Raw genomic sequence first — 25,582 nt, 5'->3', positions numbered from 1 at the left:
TTTTGTCTTCCGTTAATTTACATAAATACGTCGAGTGGTGTTTTAAATAATATTACTTTTTTTACAGGTTTAAATAATCTTACTACCACTCTAGTTTATTGCAAGTATTAGGAATGACAATTTTCATGCTCTCCGAACATATCGTTCGTACATACAAAATTACAAATATATATCTTCGCTTTCAAAGGCTCAAACTATCTCTAACTGTTTGTCTTTCTAAAAGAGTGGCGTAATCACTGATAGCTATTTCCTTTCTTTAGGATAGTTGAAATTCATCTTTGTGATGACGTATTCAGTATACAAATTAGATTTTTGTGAATAATTCTTTAAATGAACATCTACTAGTAGTTTCAGTATGTTAATAGTACCTTGTCTGGTAGTTTGAGTATGTTTTCCTACTTTAATTTATCACTTTTATTATCCAAAAAAAATTATTACCTGCTAATTAAGATCTGTTAATTATTTAGTAATAAGATAAAACATTATTGAACAAAAGGTTTAAATTCAAATCTACATGCACATTGCCAGTTATTTGCTGGAAAGTTATTTATAATCAAATACAAAATATATATTTATATATATTTTGTGTGTCTTGTTTATAGTTAGCTTTACAAATGTCATTGTATGATAGATGAACATTACATTTCAAGAAAAAAAGTCATCCTAATATAGAAACAAATATTTTTTTTAATAATAACTCTATTAAAAATTTATTTGATCCAATATTATTTAAATAATGATTTATTCTTCGGTTATTTTTTTATAATACTCAATATAACAAATTAAACTGTTTTTAATATCTAATAAGACATATGTAACTAACAAGGTTAAATAGTTTTACATCCAAGTGTAAATGAGCTAAAACTTGTTAATTTTTCATACTCCTGCTACATATTCATAAATGAATTGAAACAATAAATAAAAATTAAGTATTTTCCTTCAGTCGCAAGCCAATTGAATCTAATCAAGTGTACTTCACTTGACTCGGATCTCTATTAAAATCAAATTTAATTAACCACCCAATATTTTGAAATAAAACAGAAACTGAAGATGACCAGAATGAAAATGAAAATGCCTTTGCGTTTTTCTCCTTGGTTGAAAGTCTTAATAAATAATATTCCAACATAATATTTGAAGGAAGCTGGGAAGGAAAATACTGTGTTTGTCATGTTTGTTCACTCACATCACACGCACATCTTTGGTCAAAGCAACACTTTTTTGGCTTTTTTTTTATTATTTCTCTAAAGCAGCCGTTTATATAATATTGAAACAAAATCGTACGTGATCAATATTGATATATGGTCTATGATTTTATTATCTTAATTAATTCAACAACCAACATGTGTAGTTAAGTTTTCCACTACCAATGATTTTATTAAATTAAATGTAATATTTTTAGAGCAAGAACTTCTCACTTATAAATTTGCTCAATTGCTAAGCCAAGTTCAAGCACAATCTATTCACTCCCACTTCCAATTTCAAGGCATTCAAAACAAGGAAATGGAGTCACTATCTCCTATGTCAATCTACGATGGCATAAAGAGCTACCTGAGAAGGCGGCGCTACCGGCGTCTCCACGGAGGCACCACCGTCGTTAGAAGGAAGATGGCGATCATCCGGTTGAGAGGCCCACGTAGGAATTGGAGGGTCAGAGCAATTCCAAGGCTTAGATGGGTGATGAGATCACCATTGAAGATGTTGACAAAGCTCAAGAATGCTTATATGAACTTTATGTTGAGACTGTCAAGGAACGTAGGTGCTATCAACAGTGATAACATCTTTGAAGTGAAACGGATTCCAAAGGCTCGTCAAGTGTATAAGGGTTATTCCAGTGATGAATTTGAGGCTAGGCTCATTTTTGAGATTTCTAAGACATTGGTTGCTTCCTATGAACTTCATCCCATGTACTTGTAGTTGTGTTCTATCTTATTCATGTTATCCTACAACTTCTAATTTTATGTTTTCTTTCTTCTAGTTTGAGATTTTCTTTCATTCAATTGTATACATAGAAATAAGATTCAAACCAAAGTAACTGATCATAAGAAAAAAGAGCAAAATAAAAATAAATAAGAAAAAAATATTAACTGATCATAAGAAAAAAGAGCAAATTCAATTTTCGTCTCTGTTATTTCTTCTTTTCATGTAGATTTCCTTTTGTTTCGGAAGTGGTGGGGGTGGGGGATGGGGACCGTGGGGGATGTGTTCTCAATAAAAATAAAGTTTTATTCTCACTCCCATTATTGTTTAAGTTCACCTCCACAAATTTCAATTTTTTTAAAAAAAAAACATATTCAATAAAAACATTTTTTTGTTTTTCTATATTTTTTATCCGCACGAATTAAATATGATATTATTAATCTATAATAACTTTAGCATATTACTTAACTAGCACAATTATATAAATGGTAAATGTGCATAGTATGGAATCACAACGAATTTAATCTCAAACACATTCAAGATGAAAACAAAAAAAAAATATAACTTTTATGTTGAGTTAAACAAATTATTTTATAAAAGATTAATGATACACAAACTATTTTTTATTTTAAACACCTAATCAATTCTTTTTATTTTTTTTTTCTATCTGTTTCTTCCTATTACATCATAAACTCTACCATACATATCTTTCTCTCTTTCTAGATGTTGAATAACATATTAAATGTTTATCAAACATCTTCTTCTTTTTATTTATAAAATGACCTATATAAATATGAATTTTTTAAGGGTGTATAAATACAACTTAAATAGAGTTTTTCATATACAATAATAATAGTGTAGTACTACACAATACATATTTCTTTTCATCTTAAATATAAGAAAAATATTTTTATTAGTTTCAAATATACAAAAATTTCAACTAACTTTATTTTATTTAATAATACTATATTTAAAATATTCATCATTTAATTGAATTGCTAATTTTAATGATTTTTTCTTATTTTTATATCAAGTTTCAATGAAGAGTTAATTGACAAAAAAAAATATTTTTAAATGAGATTGATACAATTAAATATAATTAATTAACTTTTTTACTTAACATTACATTTCTTCTTCTTATATATTTGAGACCAGTATTTATTACTCATAAAAAGTACTACTAATAATTTTTTTTAAAATAAATAAAAATATCAGAAAAAAATTATACACATTATATGTTTTTTTTTATATAATTATCTAATCACGGCTCATTGTGTATGATAATTTTATTGACTCTTAAAATAATTCAAATAGTTATTTATCATAAAACTAAAGCATAAATATTAAACTAAAAAATATATAAAAGAAATTTGTTTAAAATTTAAGCACAGGAGCACCAAATACATTTATGGGCCCGTGCCATAAGAAGAAAAGTTGATACCCAAACCTGCAGAGTTGACAAATCTTATCCATCCATCAGCACTCAGCAGCCGCAGCAAGTGAGCAAAGCAAAAGTGATGGAAAGCAGAACTAATGCTGACTCTTTCTGGACCTGGAATGCCAACAACGACAACAACCAAAAACAATTCTCAGTTACCAAGTTCCTGGGAAACAACAAACCCCCCAAACCTCAAACATCAGTGTTGGGTCCTGGCTTCGGAGCTGGCATCGGATGCGGCGCCGGAATAGGTTTGGGTTTGGTTGGTGGCTTCGGCTACGGAGGCTGGCCCTTCAACCATATGCACCTCGTTTTTGGTCTCGGAATGGGTTGTGGAGTTGGTGTCGGCTTCGGCTTCGGCCAAGGCATTGGATACGATTTTAATTTCCGGACCCGTAAGTCTAGAAAATCCAAGAAAAATTTCTCAGATCCCCAAAACACAATTGTTATTCAGATATGATCAATTCATAATATTGTATTGTTGCATTTTTCATTTTTTTTCTTCTTCTTTTTACTCTATGCTTAGTTTCTTCATTGGTTGTTGAGTCGTGGAGAAAATTGTCACATTTGATTGTCTGACGGCGCACCATATTTATAATATAAGATGCTTTATTTGATTTGATTTAATCCATGAAATAGCAATCACATGAGCAAAGTCAGCATTTTCTTCTTGGAATCAACGTTTGGAAATTGGAATACCAAGCTGATATTTAACAGTCAAAGAGTAGCTTATGTTTACAACTATTTCTGACTGAAACCATAAATCTTGCTTATGAAAAGCACTTAAGCCGCCATTATTCCACACCTATAAATACTCACAATCATCTTCGCCAACTATGTTTGCTCTCCTTCCAAATTCCAAATATTTAATACATTTGCCTGTCTAAAACTCAAGCATTTCTAATCAAAATAGAACAATCTTACATAATTAATCCAAAAATGTGTTTGAATAAATGGCAATCTTCTAGAGATTTCGTATTTTCTTATGTCAACATATTAACAAAATATTGAAATAACAAAGGTTAATTGTCCCAAACCTCACTCTTACAAACAACTACGCTTCAAAGTTTCCAGAGACACTAGTGACTGAATGGAAACAATTATTCAACAAAATGTGTTAGTTTTATGTACTGGTTAAAATCCTAGGATATGAACTAACATCTGATTTACATTTTACAGTGAGCAAGATCATGAAATGTACAGACTTTATCCCCTCCCAGATTCAACGTCATCAAATGTTGCATTATGATCCCGTGATAAAGTTAACCCCATACACCCATGGAGACCTTGTTCCTCTTGGCTCTCAACCTGAGCCTCTGCTAACAGCTCTTGACCAGAATTTTGAACAGTAGGAACTTGGGTCATACCACGTGATTCTTCCAACATCCTAAAATATGCATAAGGACCCCAGCCTGCACAGAAAAATAATATATCTAGAACATCAAAAGGTTCACACCATACTTCATAACTGGGAAAAAAAACTTATGAACTCGGTTAATTTTTGACAGAAAATTATTTAGAATGAGTCATCTAATAGAATCTGCATTGAAGCAAACCTTCAGAATGATAAGGAGGAGGAAAAAACTGCAAATAGCAAAATGTAGCCACTGTAAGCCCTGGAAGACGAAATATTATGTAGTGAGTCAAGTGGCAACAACAGTGTTAAGTAGTTAACTTACAACTAATTGTGATAGTAAGGATACACCAACCTAAAAGACCTCCAGCAAACACATCCTGCCAGTGGTGCCAGTAGTCGTCAACTCGAGAAATGCCAATAAGTGATGCAAAAAGTAGTGGCATAAAAACAATGCAAAGTTTTGCAACATGACCTTTGCGATCAAATGCTTTTATTTTTCCAGATAAGTACAATGATAAAAAACCCAGACCAGCAAAAGACCCTGCACATAAATTGAAATTATTTAAAACAAACAACTAAAAAGAAATTTGAGTACACATGCTTTGAATGAGCTAAACTAATTCCACCATGCATTATGAGCATGACAAAGCCAGTCTTTTTTGTAGACCTCTGTACAAATAACACATGAACTAAATGCTACATACATGAAGTATGGCCGCTTGGGAAACTCTTATATCCTTCCTTTATGACCTTTTTGTCACCATGACAAATGACATCTCCCCATTTATCATAAACCTAACAACAAGCCATTAATCATTAAGTATGCCCACTGTCAAGAATCAACATAATTGATAAATATGAATTGAACACCTAAAATACATACATCCTTTCCATCTGGAAAACATCGCCAGAAGAAGTCCGGACGAGGTCGACCTACTGCATTTTTTATGGCTTCAGTAAATACTGAGGTTATTAAAATGGAGAACAATAGACCTGTGCCAGCAAACAATTTCCTGTTATTGTCTCCAACAGTGTCGTTTCAACAAATAGAATATGCTTGCTACCAATTAAATAAATGAGGGGTATTTAAAATTTAATACATAGCACAGCATGATGAAGATCATAGACATCTCTCCTTTGAATATAGACAACAACAAAGATCACTATAGGCAATAAACCTGCATAAATCTAACCATAACAAAATAGTAAATGACAAGAATCTTGTTAATGTAATTATCCAAGGAATAAAAAGATCACATACTATAACTGAACCAGTAAACTTACAGGAACCGCCCATACAGGAACTGTATTACTCTTCAGGGGATATTTGAGATCAGTCATCATATCCTTCCCAACAAAGCGATGGAAAGGATGGATAACGTACAGGCCAATAACAATCAACACGAGGAGCAAGAGAATGAGCCAATCATGTTTGTGTGTTCTCGCAACTGCATATCCATGAGAACTCACAGTATGTGAACCAAGTTGGACTTCCCTCGTCCTGAATTCCTACAGCACACAAAAACCACAATTTAGATTAGGAGTTGTCAGGAAAGATGTTCAATTCTTCTTTCACAAACACCTGCAGATGTCCAACTTGTCTACATAACAAAACAATCAAATTCAATAAGAGTCATCCTTTTGAAAATTTTCATTCTTGTTACCATGCTGTATATCTCATACTAATAATACGAGGGTCAAGGGTAATGCAATTAACAACAGACAACCTAGTAGATATGTTTCATCAAAATAATGTGAATAATAGCATTTAAAGAAAATACAGAAGTCCATCAGCTCATGAGCAAGAGAAAAGACAGTATAAATGTATGATGGTGTTAAATGGGGGAATTCCATCTCTATTAAAAATCAATATGCATTTTGCTTAATTCCTATCTCTGTGGCAAGGAGCTCAAATGACATTATGAACAGCCTGATTCAACTATAAACTGGTAATTTACAACAGTTAACTGCTGACAGAAAGCTGTGTAGAGAAGAGACTGTTAAATGCCAGTTATACAGACATATGTGATATGAGAACATGTATTCTTATTCTTAAATGATCATTAAATATTACTTCAATCCCTCCACCTCATTTTATTGTTTAAGAAAATACTTGAAACATATCATGTACTCATAATATCTTCAGAGCCAATATCGTAATGGCCAAGCCTGAAGAATCTCCTTCAGTTATTAAGAAAAATCTTATTAAATTGTATACCTCTTCATTCTTTGTGTCTATCAATGGAAAATTAATGGATGAATAGTGAGCACCAGTAACAGAAGAGATCCCCAGCCTCCTGCCTGATAAATTCTAGGTCACTCCAAAGAAAGCAATATCAGGGACAAATACCATGAAAATACCCTGATTTGCTTTGTCTCTTGAAACTTTTGGCCCCCTTTTTTTTTGTTCATAGACACAACAGATATATGTTAAAGTTAAACAAAGCTGCAAAATGTCCAAATCAGAAACCTGGAAAATCTTATATGTCTAACACATAAACATTTTAAATATTACCGAATTTTTAAATATATTTATTCAGCAGGAATGTCAGCATCTCTGGCTACATGTATGCAAGAGCACTTGTTCATCACAAGAATGTAAACATCAATCAAACACAAAGACCAATAATTTTAGGATTCTGGAAAATCACCACAAAACAAAATCTACAATAGTAATAAAAAACAAATTACACAGCCTGCTTTAGTACAAATGAACCAGAAGGCACAATGCAACTATCTAAAGAGAAAAAAAAGGGATTAAGTGAGGGTGAAGCATTGGTTAACATGAAAGAGATAAGTTCAAGAGTTACGAGCCAAAGACAAGAGAGTTCATTTGTCAAATCAGACGCAATAAATTAAATGAACTGATATGATCCAAAAAACAGCAAGCCAGCATTAGCCTAAATCATTCATGGCCTTCCTATGGTCCAATTCCTAGAAGTTGTAACTGTGACCTTTTTTCCCAGTCTACTACTATAGAATATCTGCCTATGTGTCCAAGGCACTAAGCAGGGCATAGAATTTCCAAAAAAAAAAAACATTAATACCAAATACAAATGATGGGTATGGGCATGGCTGTAATCACAAGTAGAACACACAAATAGTTGACTAAATTAGCATATCTAAATCTACATGTTCTGTTTTGGAAGACAAACATTATGCCACCAACTTAACTTAGAAGCAAAGAACAAGAACATTGTGCGCATTTAACTTGATTTCTGATCAAGAGAAGAAAGGATAAAAGCTCTACAAATATGAATAAAATCCATTACCTTTATCTTGGGAATCAATTAAATGGTTTAAAAACTTCAATTATCATACAGATCCATCCATCAATTCAAAACTTTATTACCATTAATACAGCTTCAAAAGTTTAATTTTTGAGCTTCAAAGCAGTATCCAGAGTTAAAGGAGTAGGTAGTAAAAAAGCGCAGACCTGAAATCGGGTCCTAACAGACTGAAAACGAAAGAAGGGTCTTAAATCCCACCAAGAAGCCATAGTGTGAAGCAAGGAAAACCATTCAAATAAATAGAGACAGAAAGATTGGGAATATCAAATGAGAGCTAGAAAAGAAGTGAAAAGGGAAGGGTTTGCAGAGAATAATAGCAATTTGTGTCTACACGACAAAATATGAAGTGACAGAGAAACTGGGTTAGATAAACTTATACGAATCACATTATACAAATTACTATTCTATGGATGATGTGAAAAAATAAGACAAACAAAGCGAAGGTGGTGGAAATTAAAGCGGCTCCTAAATTATTGCATTTTTTGGTGTTTAGATAAACTTATACGAATCACCCAGGTGTTAAGGACTCTATTTTTGGCATATGGAAACATGTATTTGTCTGTTTATTCGTCAAACTTTCTAACTTTCGAGTATTACTTTAACATAGTACATATACATTTTAAGGAGTTTCTTTTCAAGTCTTAACTGCCTAAAGTTACTTTTATTAATGAAAAAGTTACAATAGAGAGGGGAATGGTTTCCATACATTTACACAGTAACACAGCGATCGTTAGGGCTTCTTAGAGGGAAATTTAGGAAATAAGAACTTATTTTTATGAGTTTCTATTATTAGAGTTTATTCAAGTAACTGTTAAGAGTAGAATTGGATTTTATATAAAAACTGAATTATAAATGTTAAATATTATTTTATTTGTTATAATCAACAAAATAATACTATAGGCAAGGTGGCATCTTCTTATGGTGTCATATCTATGAGGAGGCCACCCAAGTGGCCGACTCATTGGCTAAGTACGGGTTCATCCTTCTTGGTAAATGGTAGTAATAACAGGGTTTTTTTTTATTTTACTCCTTCCTTTATTTTGTTGCAAGATTTAGTCTATGAAGCCTTGATATACTAAAATGACAAATTTTAAAGATGTCATATTTGTGTCGGACACCGATACGGTTTTAATACATGGCCGATACGAATATAAGAAGTATCAATTTTATTTTATGTAGTATTTTAAAAAAAAAAAATACAAGACATTACTTGGATCCAACAGCAATATGGTTTAAGGTGAAGGGAAAACTGAAGCTGTTTTGGGATAAGACTCCACTACAGCTTCAATCATTTTTTAATTTTAAACTTTTAAATTAAGAATTTTGAAATCAGAAAAGCTTAAAAGTAGAGAATACGCGGCATCCCTTCTCTCAAGCAAAACACACAAAAATTCGTGATCCAGCAAGCAGCACGACAAGTGATCATGTGTATAAACAGTAAAATCTAAAATGAGATTGAGTATGCTGTATTCCATAATATAAAAGAAAAGAACTAAAATTATTATAAAAAAAAACACAAGTAACTATCATGTTTGTTTATATGGCTTTTGACCAGGAGGATGCATTTAAGTACAGAACAATATCATTGTTTACTCAGTTCTCCTCCTTAATTTTGGTTAAAAAGTGGCTGAAACCAGTTGTTATGGCTGATGTTGAGGTCAGAGATGCTTGTAGTATGCTGATACCCTGCACCAACATGGTAAAACTAAAGCAATCTAAGGTAATACTACTGCAAATTTAAAGCAAACAAAATAAAAAAATAAAGAGTTGAGTAACAGGAATTTTCATACGGTTTAGTAAATATAAAACACAATCCGATGACATAGGCGTCACAACCAAATCATCAGTTGGCATGCGCATTGTTGGTCCTTTTACAAATCCTTTACTTTTTCCTAACTCAAATATGGGATCAACCAACTCCTCAGTTGTCCATGTTTCATCGCCTCTGTTTACTTTCCTAAATGTGCAAGTTAAATACCATGAAGTAAGTTCTATTTTATAATTGCTGTTGATTCTTTGCTTAGTTTCACAAAAATAATTCTGGAATGGGGGCATGGTAAATTGTGAGTGGCTGAATGCTTAATTTGAATTGTGGAGCAACCACAGGATTAACAAGTTTATTCTTTATTTCCTGTGTTGTCCAATAATCTTCGTCTAAATCAACAATACTCTTATACAACCCATCAACATCAGCTCTAACAACTGGTCTCAGACACTTGTTAACCAAAGTTGCAGGGGAGAACTGAGTAATCAATGATATTATTCTGTACTTAGGATACATCATGGACAAAAGCCATATAATCAACATGATAGTTACTTTTGGTTCTTATGCTTAGTTTTTTTTTTTGTTTTAAGGTGATGAGGTTAAGGCTTGACTTAAAACATTTTACATACACATTGCCTTTAGGATTGAACAAATGGAACAACAAAAGATATCTCACTTTTGATGTAAAAGAAAGAAAATCCTATACTTAGCATTCCAAGTTGAACAAATGGAACTGCTCTTTGCTTTCAAAACACATAATAAAACCCCTTTGTAACATTGAGATGATGGCTCATTGGTATTAAGTTCTTACAAATAGCTAGTTGGATATTTTGGATTCTATATTCTATCCTTCCCTTTTCCTCGAAGGACAAAAAAAAATATTTGCATTCTAAATAGCACCACACATGCACCAATAATCAATTATCAGTTATTTTTTACAATTCCAAAATAAAAATATAAAAATTGTTTTAGTAGTAAAATCCTTTATCGTTGTTATGGATGGGACAATGATGAAAAACACTCGAGCCAGGTGGGAATGATAATATTAAAAGGAAGGGAAGAAGGGACATAGTGAGAACATGGGTTCTGTGATGGGAATTACATGACACTCACTAATAGATATGTTGCCTCACACACACTCTTCCCTGCTTCTAAATTTTAGCAGTGATAAATATCAAGAGCCATAATTATCACTTTTTCTATTTAATTTCACTATGTATCCCTAGTGTTTTTCTTCCCCTAAAAAGCTTTGTCAAATTTGGTATTACCTTCTTTCTCTTCTTAATAGTAAAAGGACTGATATGCCGAGCTGCAGGTGAAGCAGTCTTCTGAAACTTTGCTCCCCTTGCAGGAGTTATAGTGCCATTAAGTTTGATGCTCTTTCTAGACATGGCTCTCTGGAAGTTCTTGGATGAACTCTTCTCGCGTTTTCTTGGCCAATTGTCAAACTCCTCACTACTACTAACTACTCTTCTTGAAAGCATCTTCTCTTTCGTGTAAACCTCCTGTTCTTGCTCCAGTTTTGTTTCTTTGAGTTCTCTTTGAGCTATTTTTGTTTCCATCAGTATTTCCTTCTCGCTGGCCTTGAGAGCTTCAATCCATGCCTCAGCCGCTGCTACTTTTTTATCAGCAATTTCTTGTGCTGAGGCTGCATGATTTGTTAGATACTCATACTCAAATTTTGAGATAGTGATCATGGAACTATGCTGTGTTGTTAAAGCTCTTTCTCTCATGGTGGTCTCAGTAAGAGTTTTCAGCTTCTCTAAGGCTAGAGCTTCTGATGCTTTGGCTACTTCCAGCTCTTGCATGATGCCTTGCAATCTTTCCTCTGTCATGTCTATCTCAAACTCAACTTTTTGAATCTCTTCCTTGCTGGCTGCAACCTCTTGGCTTACATCCTCATTTTCCTTTTTTGCATCTGCTGTTTCTGTCTTCAGCTTTTCAAGAGTATGAGACAGGCTCATGACTATAGATCTCACCTTTTCCTCTGCAGCAGACACAGCTTCTAATTTAGATTTTGCTCTCAAAATCTTGGAATTGAGATTTTGAACTGTTGAGTCCACTTTCCCTTCCTTCTTCTTCAACCGATCTGTCTCAGCAGTGACATGCTTCAACTCATTTCTTATGACATCCATAGAGGCCATAAACTGAAAACCTTCTTCTCTAACCAAAGCTAATTCTTTCCTAGCTGCCTCCAATTCTTCCGTTATAGTTTGTAACACTATAGAGTATTCTGATTCCTCCCCTTTCCTGAAAATTCCTTCCAATTGCTTTACACTCCCATCTCCTTGAACCCTTTTATTCATATCCTTAACTGACTTTAACTCGTTCTGCAAGAAATCAACATCTGATATTGTCACAGCCAATTTCATTTCAAGCTCCTTTGACTCATCAATCTCTTCAATGGCCTCCTTCAACTTTCTCCTCGCAATTTCCAAATTGAATGAAAATTGATTTGCTTCCTTTTCTCTCTGGGCCTCAATATCTGCAAGTTCTTTCGAAGCCTCGATCCTAGCTAGTTCAGCAAGTACTTGCTCCTCATTGGCCTCCTCAATCTCCCTTCTAAGCTCTTCTGCAGTTGTTAAACATGATAACATCTTAGAGTTCGATGCTTCAATTTCCTTCTCTGCCCTGGATTTCTGATCCATCACAGAAGCCACATCAAGCTTAAGCTTGAACAATTCCTTTTTGAGATATTCCAACTCTCTCATGACTTGTGCATACTCATAATTCTCATTTCTCTTTGCAACAACAATTGCCCCGTGTTGGCTCTTCCCCCTCTTCTCTAGGCTTTCTACATCTATCATTTGTGTTTTTGCCTTGTAACTTGACTCCTCAATCATAGAAGAAAGATGTTCTGCTGTCTTCTTCGCATTCGAAAGCTCAGGTTCTGCTTGAGCTGTTACAGATTCTGCAGTCCATTTGCTCTCTTTGTACCTTCCAATATCCCTTCTTGCTCTGTGGAGTTCCCTTGTTCTTGAAGAGGGCTTCTGAGGATATTGAGAGAAAAAAAATAAAGATTTACTAAAAGAATGCCTCAATAGTTCACAAATTTTAAATACACAAGAGAGGGTTGCTTCTGTTATCTGAAAGCTAAACATACCTTATCATCATAGAAGTTAACAGCAGCTTTAACTGATCCAACTCTTTTGCTACCAAGCTCTGCACCATCCATCTGATTTTTCTAAGGTATTAACAAATGTTGCCAATACTATCTATAAGCTTAATTCAGATAATCAGAATTGTTCTTTTTTAGTTTATCCTAAGACATCAGTTTCAATTAAACACCAACATGTAACAAATTCTGTTACCTGAACTAAAACATTATGTGACATGACTTCTAAACAGTGATATATATGAAAACATCACAAAGGAAGCAAGTGCATACCTGGGAGTGTGCTTGATGGCTGGTTAGCTGGTAAAATTAAAAAAAAAAAAGTAAGATTAAAATTGTGATTGAGAATTCTATGCTCAAATGGCCTAAACAAGAACTTATGTAACAAGAAGAGGGAGGGAGTATCGATGACTGGCTGGTATTGGAAGTGGACACATCGCTTCTTGTCCCTTTCTTATTTTTTATAATTTTTTTCCTTACATTCTCAGGTCCCAATTTTTTGATTTTTCAAATATTTCTTGGGACCACATACTTTTCATTTTCACTGGTTTGTCTGTTTCATAGTAGTTGTAAACTTCCTTGCTAGTAAAAAATTGAAAATTGTGCTATCATTAAGACTTGTCCTTCAACACTAGAGCAATTAATTCTATTCGAATATCTCTTCACTCCCTAAATTTCTTTTATAGATTATAAGTATTTCTCTTAATATAAAACTTTTATTTTAAGTATTTAATGCATCAATATACTTAGAACCAAAAACCCAGACTACTAGTTAATTTGAAATAATCTTACATTAATTAATCTATATTTCAATACTATTTAAACTTTTTTAATTATGTTCTTCTATTTTAGAAGTTTGTAATTAAGTTTATAAACTTGAAAATTGTTCTTGATTGTGTTGATTAGAACTAGACTCAAACATACTATTTAAGGAAAAATATATGATTGAAAGAAGAACTTCTATTAAAAATAATCACCCTAAAATTCTTTGATGAAGTACATACTTTATATACCTACCACACGATAAAAAAAAAAATCCAGTAAAAAGCTAGTAAGTATAAGTAATAAAGGGAATGTCAGAAAATGAACATCAGATTTAAATGAATGCTGTCAAAACCATTAACCGCATTGAAGATTAATGAAACGACAATAATCTGCAATAGAAGAGTTTCACTTTTTGTCATAGCTTTAGGCTCTCTCTTGTATCAATCTGTCACATGTTCTAAAGTCGTTTCTAGCTATAAAGGTAATAGCTTTGCCACAAGAAATCATTGGCCCAATTATCGGCCACATCTTCAGATGCAAGACCATCAAACTGGGTCTCTTAAGTGGCTAAAATTAATATTTAAAGATGACCTATCCCAACCAACACGATATGTTACTGGAAAATCTCTTCTTTATACTTGGTGTAAATCATATCATTGTTTTAGTTTTTCGATATACATTGATACTTAAATTCACGTATAATTTTGTATTATTTTACATAAAACTACAATATATCATTTTTTTAATAACTTAGACTATATAAATTATATAGACCAAGTTTATAAACAAAAGTCTCCTGCTAGAATGGAATAATAAAATAAAATAAAAATAATAAAGGACTTAACGTAGTTTAGATAATGACCATTTATTGTTAAGATCGACAAGTTTGTCTTTCTTTTAAGTTTTAACTACTCTATATTGACTTGAACAAAATATACACTACGAGAATACATAACTAATATTTAATATTTTTTATTTAACAAATAAGAGAATTAATGAAGAAATGTGATAAGCCATCACGAGATCCATTTTAATGTTAATTACCCCATTGTGGTCCTTTCTTTGTTTTCATATTGAGAAGAGATATTTCGCAATTGCTATGTTGTTTGAGCTATGTCTCTCCGGTACAAAATTGCTTTGATTTAAACTCATATGGGCCTTCAGATATCAGGCAATCATTCTCGTTAACACTATTATAGACCACATTATAGAGGTTTATGGATCAATATTGTTCAAATGTGTTGGGTTATCAACTTTAGGGATAAAGACTAAAGGATGTTATTTTGCACATTCACTTTTGTTTTCTGTTGCATTTCATTGTATTATGAAAAGTTTTAAATAAGGTCTTTTTTTATTATTGAAAGAGTTATCTAAAATACTATAAAATGAAAAAATAAAATAAATATGATTTGCAAGAACTAAAAATAAAATATAAATATAAATTTGTAAGGATAAAAAACAAAAAACACTAAATTGGTATTTAAACATCTCTTAAATTAAAAATATATTTTTACTTTTTTAAGTGATTTTATTAGACTAAAATAGCCTTTCCATTAATTTTTTGCACTAATGAGATGTGGTAAATGTTCATAGTCATATTATGTATCACCAAGTATGCCACGTGTTTATTTTAGTTTAATCGATAATTTCAAATTCAAGTCTTAAATATATAATTACATTAAATATTAAAAAAATTAATAATTTCTCCCTAATACAAAATACATGTGATATATGACAAGATGACCAACCAAATTAGTGTAACATATGGATGAAAAGATTAACTGAATTTAATAAAAACATTTGAAAATATCAAAGTAAAAACTTTTTAAAATTTAGTAAAATCGAAAGGACGATGAAATCTATTTTTACGCGGGTGTACTGCTTTGGACACAGGAGAGCATGGTATTCAGCAATTTAATCTTATAAAGAAAAAAAGTAAACATGTAAGATGGCACCTAACTAGCTAGCACAGTCTTGAAAGTTGAAACCACGATCTGACTGAGAGTGTTCTCTTCTCTTCTCTTCTCTTCTCTTGTCTTGTCTTGAATGAATGGCTTAAGATCAGAGACAGAGAGAGAAAATGGACGTGGAGAGATCTTCGCTGTGCAATTGCGTGGTGAACTTTCTGTTGGAAGAGAACTACCTTCTCACCGCATTCGAGCTTCTTCACGAACTTCTCGACGATGGCCGCGACGACCAGGCCATTCGCCTCAAACAGTTCTTCTCCGATCCCAATCTCTTCCCTCCCGATCTCATCTCTCGCCTCAACTCTCTCCGAGGTACTCTTCTTTCTCTTCACCGTTCCAATTTGTGTTTTCTATTTGGCGCCTCCTTGTACTTCTGCCAACTATATATAATAGGAATGGATATATGAATTGTTCGTATGCCAGTGAATTTTGCCATAACCTTTAGAATTTAAAACGAGGATATGCTTTGTTGATCACAAGATTAAGAAATTCTGAGGGAGATTACAATACGAAATTAAGCCTTTCTCTAGTACTTGGACTCCAATTTAATGCTTAGGGTTGTTTATGAGTTATGACATTTAGGTGTGGATTAATGTTATTTATATCGACTGTATTGGCTTCCTAGATATGGGCATTGTTTTTGTCGGTTATGTAATCTATGGGGACTTTAGCTCCATATAGGGAGTAAGAGTAGCTATATAAGAAATATCAAAGTGCAAGGTGGTTTGATTTAGAAGGCATGTATACTGTATCCTATCCTATGCTTGTGATATATTCTCTTCTTTATTTTCATTCTTGCAATGCAGTGGCTGATCCTCAAACTTTGCTGGAAGAGAAAGAAGCAGCAGAAGAAAAGTTAGCTATTAGTGATTATGAATTGCGTTTGGCTCAAGAAGATATCTCAAAACTCAAGAGTGAATTGCAGAAGAAAGCAGAAAATCATAATGAACTAAAGGGTATTTTTCTTGTTTTTTAAGACAATGTTTTTTTTCTCTTGTCAATTTGGCCTTCTATGTCATACATTTTTTACATTAATATGTATGGTTATGTTGAAGGCCTTTACTTATGGCAATTTTTCGGCTTTTTGCCATCTGCCATTAATTACATAATCCAGCATTGAAAGAGTATTCAACTGAGTTACTTAATGGATTGTTTTCATATAGTGTAAGAAACGGTAGTCTACATTCAAAAGATTGTAACATATGACTTGTGAAACAAATGACAGTGGGCTGGTGCAAGCTTTGGAAGAACAAATGAAATTTTCACAAGGCTTAGTGACTTGCAATTCCCCCAAATATTTTTTTCTGTTGCAAATGATACTGCCATACTTCTGAGTATCTGTTCTAGTTTAATCTTGTTTAATATATTCCCAAAATCTAAATATTGTGCAGAATCAAACCCATTTATAGTTTGTTGACACCCACTACCTTTTGGCTAATAATGCAATTTGGTTTTGTAGAAGGATATTTTACATGCTCTGCTCCTGCACTTCTTTCTTTTTCCTCTTTTGGAAATTCTTCTTCTTTTATACTACTTAAAAGTAGTACAGCACTACAGCTTGGAATACTTAAGATTTTCTCCAGTGGTTACTTCTTTATGCCCAATATTGTAATTCTTATGTGCTTCTATTTTTTGATGCAGCTGAAAAGATAAGTGGAGATGTTTCAGTGAATGATGGGCAGCAAATTCAGCAAAAGAAGAATTCTTCCTTCACCGATTTGGGTCCATTAAAAGAAACAGAACGTCGAGATCTTAATTGTGCTGTAAAGGAATATTTGCTTATAGCTGGCTATCGTCTTACTGCAATGACATTTTATGAAGAGGTTGGTACATCTGTATTGGCTTTCGTTCCCCTTTCCTGCCCCCTCTTTCTGTGACTATGCTTTTCCATCATTTGTTTTCTCTCCTTTTTTTTCATGTTATCTTGTTGGAGGTGGGGGGTAGACTCTTTTACTTTTTAAGAAGCCAATGGCTACATTCTTATTTGAAAACAGACTTTGCTGTCAACTCTTCCAGTTTTCGATTTTTTTGTCCTTTACCTTTTTTGGTTTGTGCTTGGGAAATAAAGTAGTTACACTCAGAAGCTGTAGTAGCTTCATGTATGCATCAAGAACCACTCTAATATGAAGAAGACATACATGGAATATATGAATTATATTATGCTATTTTACTTTTTTTATTTTGGGAATGGGATGATGGGACTTGGATAGTATTATCTAAGGTTGTTAAACTCAAGATTTTACTCCGACTTGGGAAGGGGTAATAGAATTGTAAATCATGGAGTTGTAACACGAAGCACAAGATTCTACAAGTTTCATAAAATTCTTACATATGCATATAAATTCATATATATGCCACATCTTATTGGCCTGGGCATTTCTTGTGCTTAATTTTAGCACTATTTTGATCTGCTACAATTGTTGCTATAGGTTACAGACCAGAACTTGGACAGTTGGCACAACACACCTGCATCTGTACCTGATGCCTTACGTCATTATTATTATCAATATCTTTCATCAACTTCAGAGGCTGCTGAGGTGATTTTTTTTTATTTTGATTGTATCAGCATGTTTCTCATTGCATACTACCTAAACTAGTGCTGAGATTGTACTCAAGAAACAAAGGTGCTGAGAAATTGTTTGACTATATGGTTTTGCTCCACATGACTCTGTAAGCTTACACCGTTTTGTGGATTTTACATATTGCACTATGCATTTGTAGGTTTTTATCTGCTTTTCCTTCTGCTATCATTATGTTAGTTTCTGCTGATGATTGATGTTTGAGTGATAGAATTGATATTAGTTTATGGGCTTATCTGTTTAGGTTATATGGGCTTCGTGTACTTATCTTGATGATCAGTCTGAGTTTGGAAACTATAATCCAACCTTCCAAACTTCTCTTTCACAGACATTTTTCTTTATCACATGGTTTCTATATGTTATTTGTCACAAACCAACTATCCCAAAAGCTGTTAGGTCTTCAATGGCACATCGATATCATGGCCATGGTTCTATATTATGTCTAACAATATTTGATTGACGTACGTAACTGCTCAGCTAACTAGTTCATTGGTTTTCAAGTTGAATTGGTCAGTCTATGTAGGTTTTAGAACTACTGAACAGGTTTGAAAATGTTGTATGGCATTATCTTCAAATCTTTCAGCGACGTGGATAGAAACTGAGTTTACTGTGGATTAATACTAACACAGAAAACCTCAGAGAACATTGCTCTGATTGCAAGGCTAATATGGCATTGGTTGTTTTGAATTGATTTTTAGTTGTTATTTTGAAGTTTTAGGTAAATACTTTTACCAAATTAATCCTATAATTTTCATTTCGTATACTGTTTCTGCTGAATCACACATGATGCTAATGCAGGAAAAATTTTCCCTACTTAGAGAAAATGAAACTTTGCTGAATGCAAATAAGAGGCTGAATCAAGAAAAGGAGAACTTGTTGAAGAACAAAGACATGGCGGATGCTCAAATAGTCACATTAACTAAGTCCTTGGATGCAATGCAGAAAGATCTTAAAGACAAAGAAAACCTGGTACTTCCTTCTTATGTTTAAAAGACGCTAACAAACAATATGCATATTTTCAAATTTATGATGTACTAGTTTAATTTTCAGGTGCAAGTTTTGAAGCAATCCTTGGAGCACCAAAGAAAGGAACTCAATGATTGCAGAGCTGAGATCACTTCCCTGAAAGTGCATATTGAAGGGTCTCACTTGGGAAATAATCTGGTTATCAGTGATGTTAATAATGTTCAATCTGAATCTCTTGAAAAATATAAGGAAGAAATGAAGAAATTGCAGATGGAAAATGAATGGTTGAAGGAAAAGAATATAAGATCTCCTGAACCTGGAAATTTTGTTGGTTCTGAAAAGGAAAATTTGCAGATAAATGATAAAGTGATTGAGATTCATGAAGACCAAGGTGCAATCTCTGACCCTATTGATGTGGCTTTGGGTGCTGTACACAATGAAGATGCTCAATCACCAGTTGTTCAAACTCTTGCTCAGTATGCTGATAAACATGAGGATACATTGCCTGAGTTATTTAATCCTGCAAATACAAATAATGCTTTTAAAAATATAAAAAATGTCTCTGAACAAAATGTTGGGCAACAAGCAGAGGATAGCAGCTTGCTTGTAAAATCAGACAGTGTGAATGATGGAGCAATATCTGAGAGGACGGCAAGTTCTTTGTACTCTTGGCTTGAGGAAATCCTTAAACATTATTACTTGTTGGTTTCATATTGGCGTATTGCTTACCTTTTTGAATCAATGAAACTGAAAAAATGATGCTAGTTTTAGTCCAGACATTCTTGTGTTAAAAACGGTGATCTATAAGTACTGTTGCTGATTTTCATTGCCAGTCATATAGCATGTCTGAAAATTATAAAGATAAAAAATTTCTCCCTTCTTTATCCAAAAGAAATGAGAAGAGTCAGAATGACTAAATTTTAACACAAGAGGTCTTTGTCTACATCGTTATGTAATTTTATTATTTTATTCTTATATACCTGTATATTTTAACAGGGGTTAGGAACCATTCAGATACTTGCAGATGCTTTGCCTAAAATTGTTCCCTATGTCTTGATCAACCATCGAGAGGTTTGCTTCTCAATAAATTTATTTATCCTGTTCACTTTCCTATATTGGCTGCATCAGTTTTGTTTGGTTGCAGGAGCTCCTTCCCTTAATAATGTGTGCAATCGAGCGCCACCCAGATAGCAGCACTCGAGATTCTTTGACCCACACATTGTTTAATTTAATAAAGCGACCTGATGAACAACAAAGACGAATAATAATGGATGTGAGTTATCATATTTTCTTAACTTTTTCTAATGAATGGTTTAGAGTGCAGCTTTGAATTTCCCTGTTGTCGTTTCAGGCATGTGTGAACCTTGCAAAGAATGTTGGAGAGATGAGAACAGAAACAGAATTGCTTCCTCAGTGTTGGGAACAAGTATATTCTAGCCTCAATTTTAAACCTTCTCTTTGCCATTCTAATTTTGGAGCAAGGTTTTCAATTTGTTAAATGTTATGATTTTTAGATCAGTCACATGTACGAGGAGCGTAGACTGCTTGTTGCTCAATCATGTGGAGAGCTTGCAGATTTTGTACGGCTGGAGATTCGCAATTCTCTTATTTTGTCTATTGTGCAGCAACTAATAGAAGATTCTGCCAGTGTTGTTCGAGAGGCTGCTGCCCGTAATCTGGCCATGCTTCTTCCACTTTTCCCGAACATGGATAAATATTTCAAGGTCAGCCTCACTATATTTGCTTCGAGGCGAGAAGGTTTCTGACTTGAGACTTGGCTACAATGTAAGCTCTAGAACAGGTTGACAAGACATGGTCTAGGGAATGGAGCCTTTTACCCTTACTATAATATGGCAGCATTTTTCTTAAAAGAATAATAATAAATATTAAGAGTTGCTCCAAGTCATTGTTTTTTCTGTTGACAGGTGGAGGATATGATGTTCCAATTGGTATGTGACCCATCAGGAGTGGTGGTGGAAACTACTCTCAAGGAATTGGTTCCAGCAGTTATTAAGTGGGGGAACAAATTAGATCATGTTTTGAGAGTTTTGCTTTCTCATATTGTAAACTCTGCCCTGGTATTTGTTGTCTTTGTACTGTCACTGCTCCATTGTGATTGAGAATTTCATTCTGACAAATATTTTTTTTTCTAAGTGGAAATTCTTGCCCCATTCTGCAGCGTTGTCCACCTCTTTCTGGGGTTGAAGGATCCATTGAGTCAAATCTCCGTGTCTTGGGTGAAAGAGAGCGCTGGAATATAGATATTCTGTTGAGAATGCTGGCAGAATTGCTTTCTTGGGTGCACCAGAAAGTAATTGAGACATGCCCCTTTTCATCCACCACAGAAACTACCCAAGCTGTGTTATCTACGGCTTTGCTTGAATTGTATGCTAGGTAAGCTTAGCAAGAATGGTTTATGGCAATGACCTTAGTCTTTATGTCACATGCTTCCCTCTGAAACTTGTTGATTCATGTTGCAATCTATATGCATTCCACTGGACATGCATAGCACATTTACATACACTGCTGAATGATAAACTGTTTGACTGCTCTGTCAAAGCTGTTAATGATCTTTAATGGTTTCCATTTTGATAGGGGGCAAGTTGAATGGGGTGCCTTTGAATGGATGCATGTTGAGTGCTTTCCTAATTTGATACAGCTGGCTTGTTTGTTACCTCAGAAAGAAGATAACTTACGAAGTCGAATTTCAAAGGTCACTTGTCTATCAGTTGAAGTTTTTTATTTAATTATTTTATGACTTCTTATCATAGTTTTTTCCTAGCTTTTGCTGACATAAGTCATTTAAATGCAGTTTTTGTTATCTGTTTCTGAAAGTTTTGGGGATTCCTACGTGACATGCATAATGCTTCCAGTATTTTTAATAGCAGTTGGGGATGATGCCGATCTGACATTTTTTCCTACTTCCATCCATTCAAGAATTAAAGGTAATCAATTCTTCAATATTTCTGTGATTTTTTCACATAATTACTTTGTATTTGACTTTTCACTTATAGGTTTGAGACCAAGGTCTGCTGTTGCTGATAGGCTCTCTACAATGTGTGTCCTTCCGCTTCTATTGGCTGGGGTTTTGAGTGCTCCTGGAAAACATGAACAATTAGCAGAATATTTGAGGAAGCTGCTACTAGAAGAAAATTCGATGCAGAATCAATCAACCAAGCACACTCCTGAGATTATTAATGCTATCCGCTTCATTTGGTATGATTAGCATTTAGCATCATAAACATTCTTAAAATATATTGTATTTTTCTCCAATATTCATAATGAGAATTCTTTGTAATGCAGCATATATGAAGAAAACCATGGTATGATATTTAATATACTATGGGAAATGGTTGTCAGCTCTAATGCGAGCATGAAAATAAATGCTGCTAAGTTGCTGAAAGTTATTGTAAGCTTATTGTTTCCTTTTTTTCCGTGTTGCATCTCTTAGATATGCCAAAACTAACACGGGTGTTCATTAATAGGTGCCACACATTGATGCAAAGGTTGCTTCAACTCATGTTTTGCCTGCCCTTGTTACTCTTGGATCTGACCAAAACCTGACTGTAAAGTATGGTAGCATAGATGCATTTGGTGCTGTGGCTCAACACTTCAAAAATGAGATGGTATCTATCTCTAATATTTCTCCCTGTTTTCTGATTAAATTTTGATGCTAATGCAGCTCCACATTTCAAATTGCTGATCAAATAAAATATCTTCCAGATTGTTGACAAGATACGTGTTCAAATGGATGCTTTTCTTGAAGATGGTTCCCATGAAGCTACTATTGCTGTTATTCGTGCATTGGTGGTTGCGGTACCACATACGACAGAAAGACTTAGAGAATATATCCTTAACCTTGTTTCTGAATAAAATATGTTTATAAAAGTTCTTAATGTCTTGACCATTTTGTCTGATTTACTTAGTTATTCGTATTTTCTTGGCTTTCAAGATCTCTAAAATTTTGCTGTTTGTTTCTTTAACTTGACATACATCTTTTGTCCAAGATTTCCCAACTTACAGCTATGCCAAATTCATCAAGTGATTTGATGCGTCGACGAGAACGAGCCAATGCATTTTGTGAGGCAATCCGTGCTCTGGATGCTACAGGTTTACTCATTTAAAACTTATATTAATCTTGTGTCCACAAATCCTATTGTGCTCTTTTTTTTGTTGTTGAAATTATAGTGTTTTAGGTATAGAGATAATAATCTTAAGAGATCATCTCTAAGATAGTCTAAATTATTTCAAGACTATGAGATACTTTTCATATACTACCTCGGTTATTTTGTTTGATGATTTAGCACTTTTTTTGCCTCCATTTTGATTTTCATTTTACAATATCAATGAAGCATGATTTTTTTCTTTCTATTATATCCTTTCCCATTTATTGTGGAATGAGAAAATAAAAAAGAAGTATAGATAGGAGAGAATATAATTAAATATGAAAGACAAGGGATACATTACAAAATTGCATAATAATTTTTACGAAATCTAAAATGCTAACTGTATTTCTTAATTCTTGTGCCAAAACCTTTAAATATGGCTTGTTTAAATGAGTCAAACTTAAGCAGCCTTGTTTTTCTACAAGCCAAGCCTAAACTTATAAGTTCAACTCAACTCATTTACACCCTTAAGCTAGAGTCTAAAATTGCAACATGAGATATAAAAGTCAGTATACGAGTTTTAATTTCCCATGGAGAATTTGTTTTGCTGATTTTTAACATTTCATTTCCGTTCTCTTGTAGATCTTCCTGCAAATAGCGTTCGGGACTTGTTCCTGCCTGCTATACAGAATCTCTTGAAAGACTTGGATGCATTGGATCCAGCACACAAAGAAGCCCTTGAAATTATTATGAAGGAAAGATCAGGAGGAACTTTTGAGTCTTTTAGTAAGGTGATGGGTGCTCATATTGGCCTTCCATCATCAGTGACCAGCTTCTTTGGTGAGAGTGGATTGCTTGGAAAGAAAGAAACCACAGAGCCACCATCAGAAGCAACAGTGTCTCCCAAAGCTGCTGCACCATCACCAGCAGAAGACACAAGATTCAAGCGCATCATGCTGGGAAATTTTAGCGAGATGCTTCGTGGCAAGGCAAAAGCCCCAGAGGAAGGTCAGAACCAATAAGATGCATTTCTGCATGGTAAGATTTTGCTCGTTCAGATACATCTGGTGAAGGTCATTGTTGTGTCGCATATTTACAACAACGAAGACTTGTCCAATAGGTGAGATTGGCCACTGTTGTTTCCCAAATATTATAGACATTTTTTTTTTAAATCATTAGTGATTTTTCATAGATAGAAGAGGAAAGTATAGATAAATATTTCATTGTAGTTTTGTCGTATTTTTGGCGTGTATGATCTATTATCAGGCCTTGTGTCGGGGACAGGAGAGATTTGAATGAGGAGCACGGTAGAATCTGTTAATTGTAAAATGATTTATCGTATGCCCTGCATTTGGTGCTGTATTGACTTTTATGGATCGGGATATTTTAGGACTTAAGAACACAATTGGGGAATCGAGCGATTTAGTGCAGACAAGTCTGTCACTACTTTCTTAAAAGATAATAAACCAACTGATTGAATCAAAAATATTTGGTAAAATTAGTGATTGAAGTGTTTGGTTAGGGGGAAAAGAAAAAAAAATTATAATACCGTAATGAGGATAAAAATAATAAAAAAGGTTTATAAGTTAAAATGGTAAATGTCACATGATTAGCCTTAGAGAAAATGTTAGAAACTGATTGAGGTGACCTGCCTTGAGGTGTCCATATGATCATCCTTTCTACCTCCATGTCCGTATTGATGTTCAGAATTGATAGTTGTTAGAAACTGAACCTTAGCTAAATCTGTCTATAGTCCATGTGCATATTATGGCAGAGCCATTAATTTTGTCTGAGCCAAATAACCCACAACATAACGAAAATATACATAACTGCGGTTGGATAGTTAGAGAGTTTTTACTTTCTCAGAAATTTTATATTGAAAAATTATGATTTTCATATTTGTTATGTAATAAATTAAAAAGATTATCAGAAAATTATAATTATAATTCTTTGGAAATTAATTTTAATTAATTTTCTCGAAAAACATTTTTAAGGGGATTCAAATTTTTTGAATGGAAAAAAGTTTTAATTACATAAAATGATTACATTATCCTTTTCACAATTACAAACAAGATTGTTCTTTATCCAAAAGCTTCTGGCTCTACTATTGTTGCATTGTATTTATGATACATTTTAATTTTTATATTTCTACACTTTCATGTGTTTCTCATTGTCTAAAGTTTTTTATATTTGATATTGTCATTGTTAAGCATTATGTGATATAGATCACTTGTCTTTATTTTTTTATTGGCATACCAATTTTGACAATAGCAGTCAATCATTGACTTCCATAATGTGATTCTATGAATACAAAGCC

At 33.4% G+C, this 25,582-nt stretch overlaps 4 protein-coding genes across 11 annotated transcripts; 3 read left to right on the top strand and 1 right to left on the bottom strand.

Moving 5' to 3' along the window:
• Positions 1–1,349: 1,349 nt before the first annotated feature.
• Positions 1,350–1,974, top strand: LOC100819948 (uncharacterized). The gene has a single exon (XM_041011702.1). It carries the CDS (start codon positions 1,501–1,503, stop codon positions 1,912–1,914), a length of 414 nt encoding a protein of 137 aa, XP_040867636.1. The 5' UTR covers positions 1,350–1,500; the 3' UTR covers positions 1,915–1,974.
• A 1,460-nt stretch (positions 1,975–3,434) lies between these two features.
• Positions 3,435–3,815, top strand: LOC102668890 (keratin-associated protein 21-1). The gene has a single exon (XM_006575750.1). The coding sequence runs from the start codon at positions 3,435–3,437 to the stop codon at positions 3,813–3,815; it is 381 nt and encodes a 126-aa protein (XP_006575813.1).
• A 484-nt stretch (positions 3,816–4,299) lies between these two features.
• LOC100819064 (lipid phosphate phosphatase 2) lies at positions 4,300–13,318 on the bottom strand. Of its 6 annotated transcripts, none has more exons than XM_014765965.3 (10): positions 13,156–13,318; positions 12,871–12,929; positions 11,036–12,757; positions 5,997–6,221; positions 5,813–5,900; positions 5,596–5,705; positions 5,417–5,507; positions 5,065–5,253; positions 4,912–4,971; positions 4,300–4,767 (listed from the first exon to the last, which is right to left on the bottom strand). In XM_014765965.3, the coding sequence occupies exons 3-10, from the start codon at positions 12,608–12,610 to the stop codon at positions 4,562–4,564; spliced, it is 2,544 nt and encodes an 847-aa protein (XP_014621451.1). In that variant the 5' UTR covers positions 12,611–12,757; positions 12,871–12,929; positions 13,156–13,318; the 3' UTR covers positions 4,300–4,561. The 6 variants fall into 6 exon arrangements, with proteins under 6 accessions (XP_014621451.1, XP_014621445.1, XP_014621446.1 ...); XM_014765959.2 differs by having other exon boundaries at positions 12,871–12,942; positions 13,156–13,312; XM_014765960.3 differs by having other exon boundaries at positions 12,871–12,951; positions 13,156–13,299.
• A 2,255-nt stretch (positions 13,319–15,573) lies between these two features.
• On the top strand, positions 15,574–24,606 carry LOC100818528 (RAB11-binding protein RELCH). Of its 3 annotated transcripts, none has more exons than XM_014765956.2 (20): positions 15,575–15,926; positions 16,421–16,570; positions 17,256–17,437; positions 18,044–18,151; positions 18,992–19,162; positions 19,244–19,810; positions 20,156–20,230; positions 20,304–20,432; positions 20,511–20,585; positions 20,674–20,883; positions 21,085–21,252; positions 21,339–21,553; positions 21,755–21,872; positions 21,972–22,104; positions 22,174–22,375; positions 22,463–22,568; positions 22,645–22,785; positions 22,883–23,006; positions 23,153–23,269; positions 23,908–24,606. In XM_014765956.2, the coding sequence occupies exons 1-20, from the start codon at positions 15,728–15,730 to the stop codon at positions 24,285–24,287; spliced, it is 3,570 nt and encodes a 1,189-aa protein (XP_014621442.1). In that variant the 5' UTR covers positions 15,575–15,727; the 3' UTR covers positions 24,288–24,606. The 3 variants fall into 3 exon arrangements, with proteins under 3 accessions (XP_006574839.1, XP_014621442.1, XP_003518631.1); XM_003518583.5 differs by having other exon boundaries at positions 15,576–15,926; positions 21,085–21,237; XM_006574776.4 differs by having other exon boundaries at positions 15,574–15,926; positions 21,085–21,237; positions 21,972–22,375.
• The last annotated feature ends 976 nt before the right edge of the window (positions 24,607–25,582 follow it).

This window comes from Glycine max, chromosome 2, assembly GCF_000004515.6.
Source record: "Glycine max cultivar Williams 82 chromosome 2, Glycine_max_v4.0, whole genome shotgun sequence".
NCBI classification, from domain to species: Eukaryota; Viridiplantae; Streptophyta; class Magnoliopsida; order Fabales; family Fabaceae; genus Glycine; species Glycine max.
The sequence above is the reverse complement of the archived record's forward strand: the minus strand, read 5'-3'. Positions and strand labels throughout refer to the sequence as shown.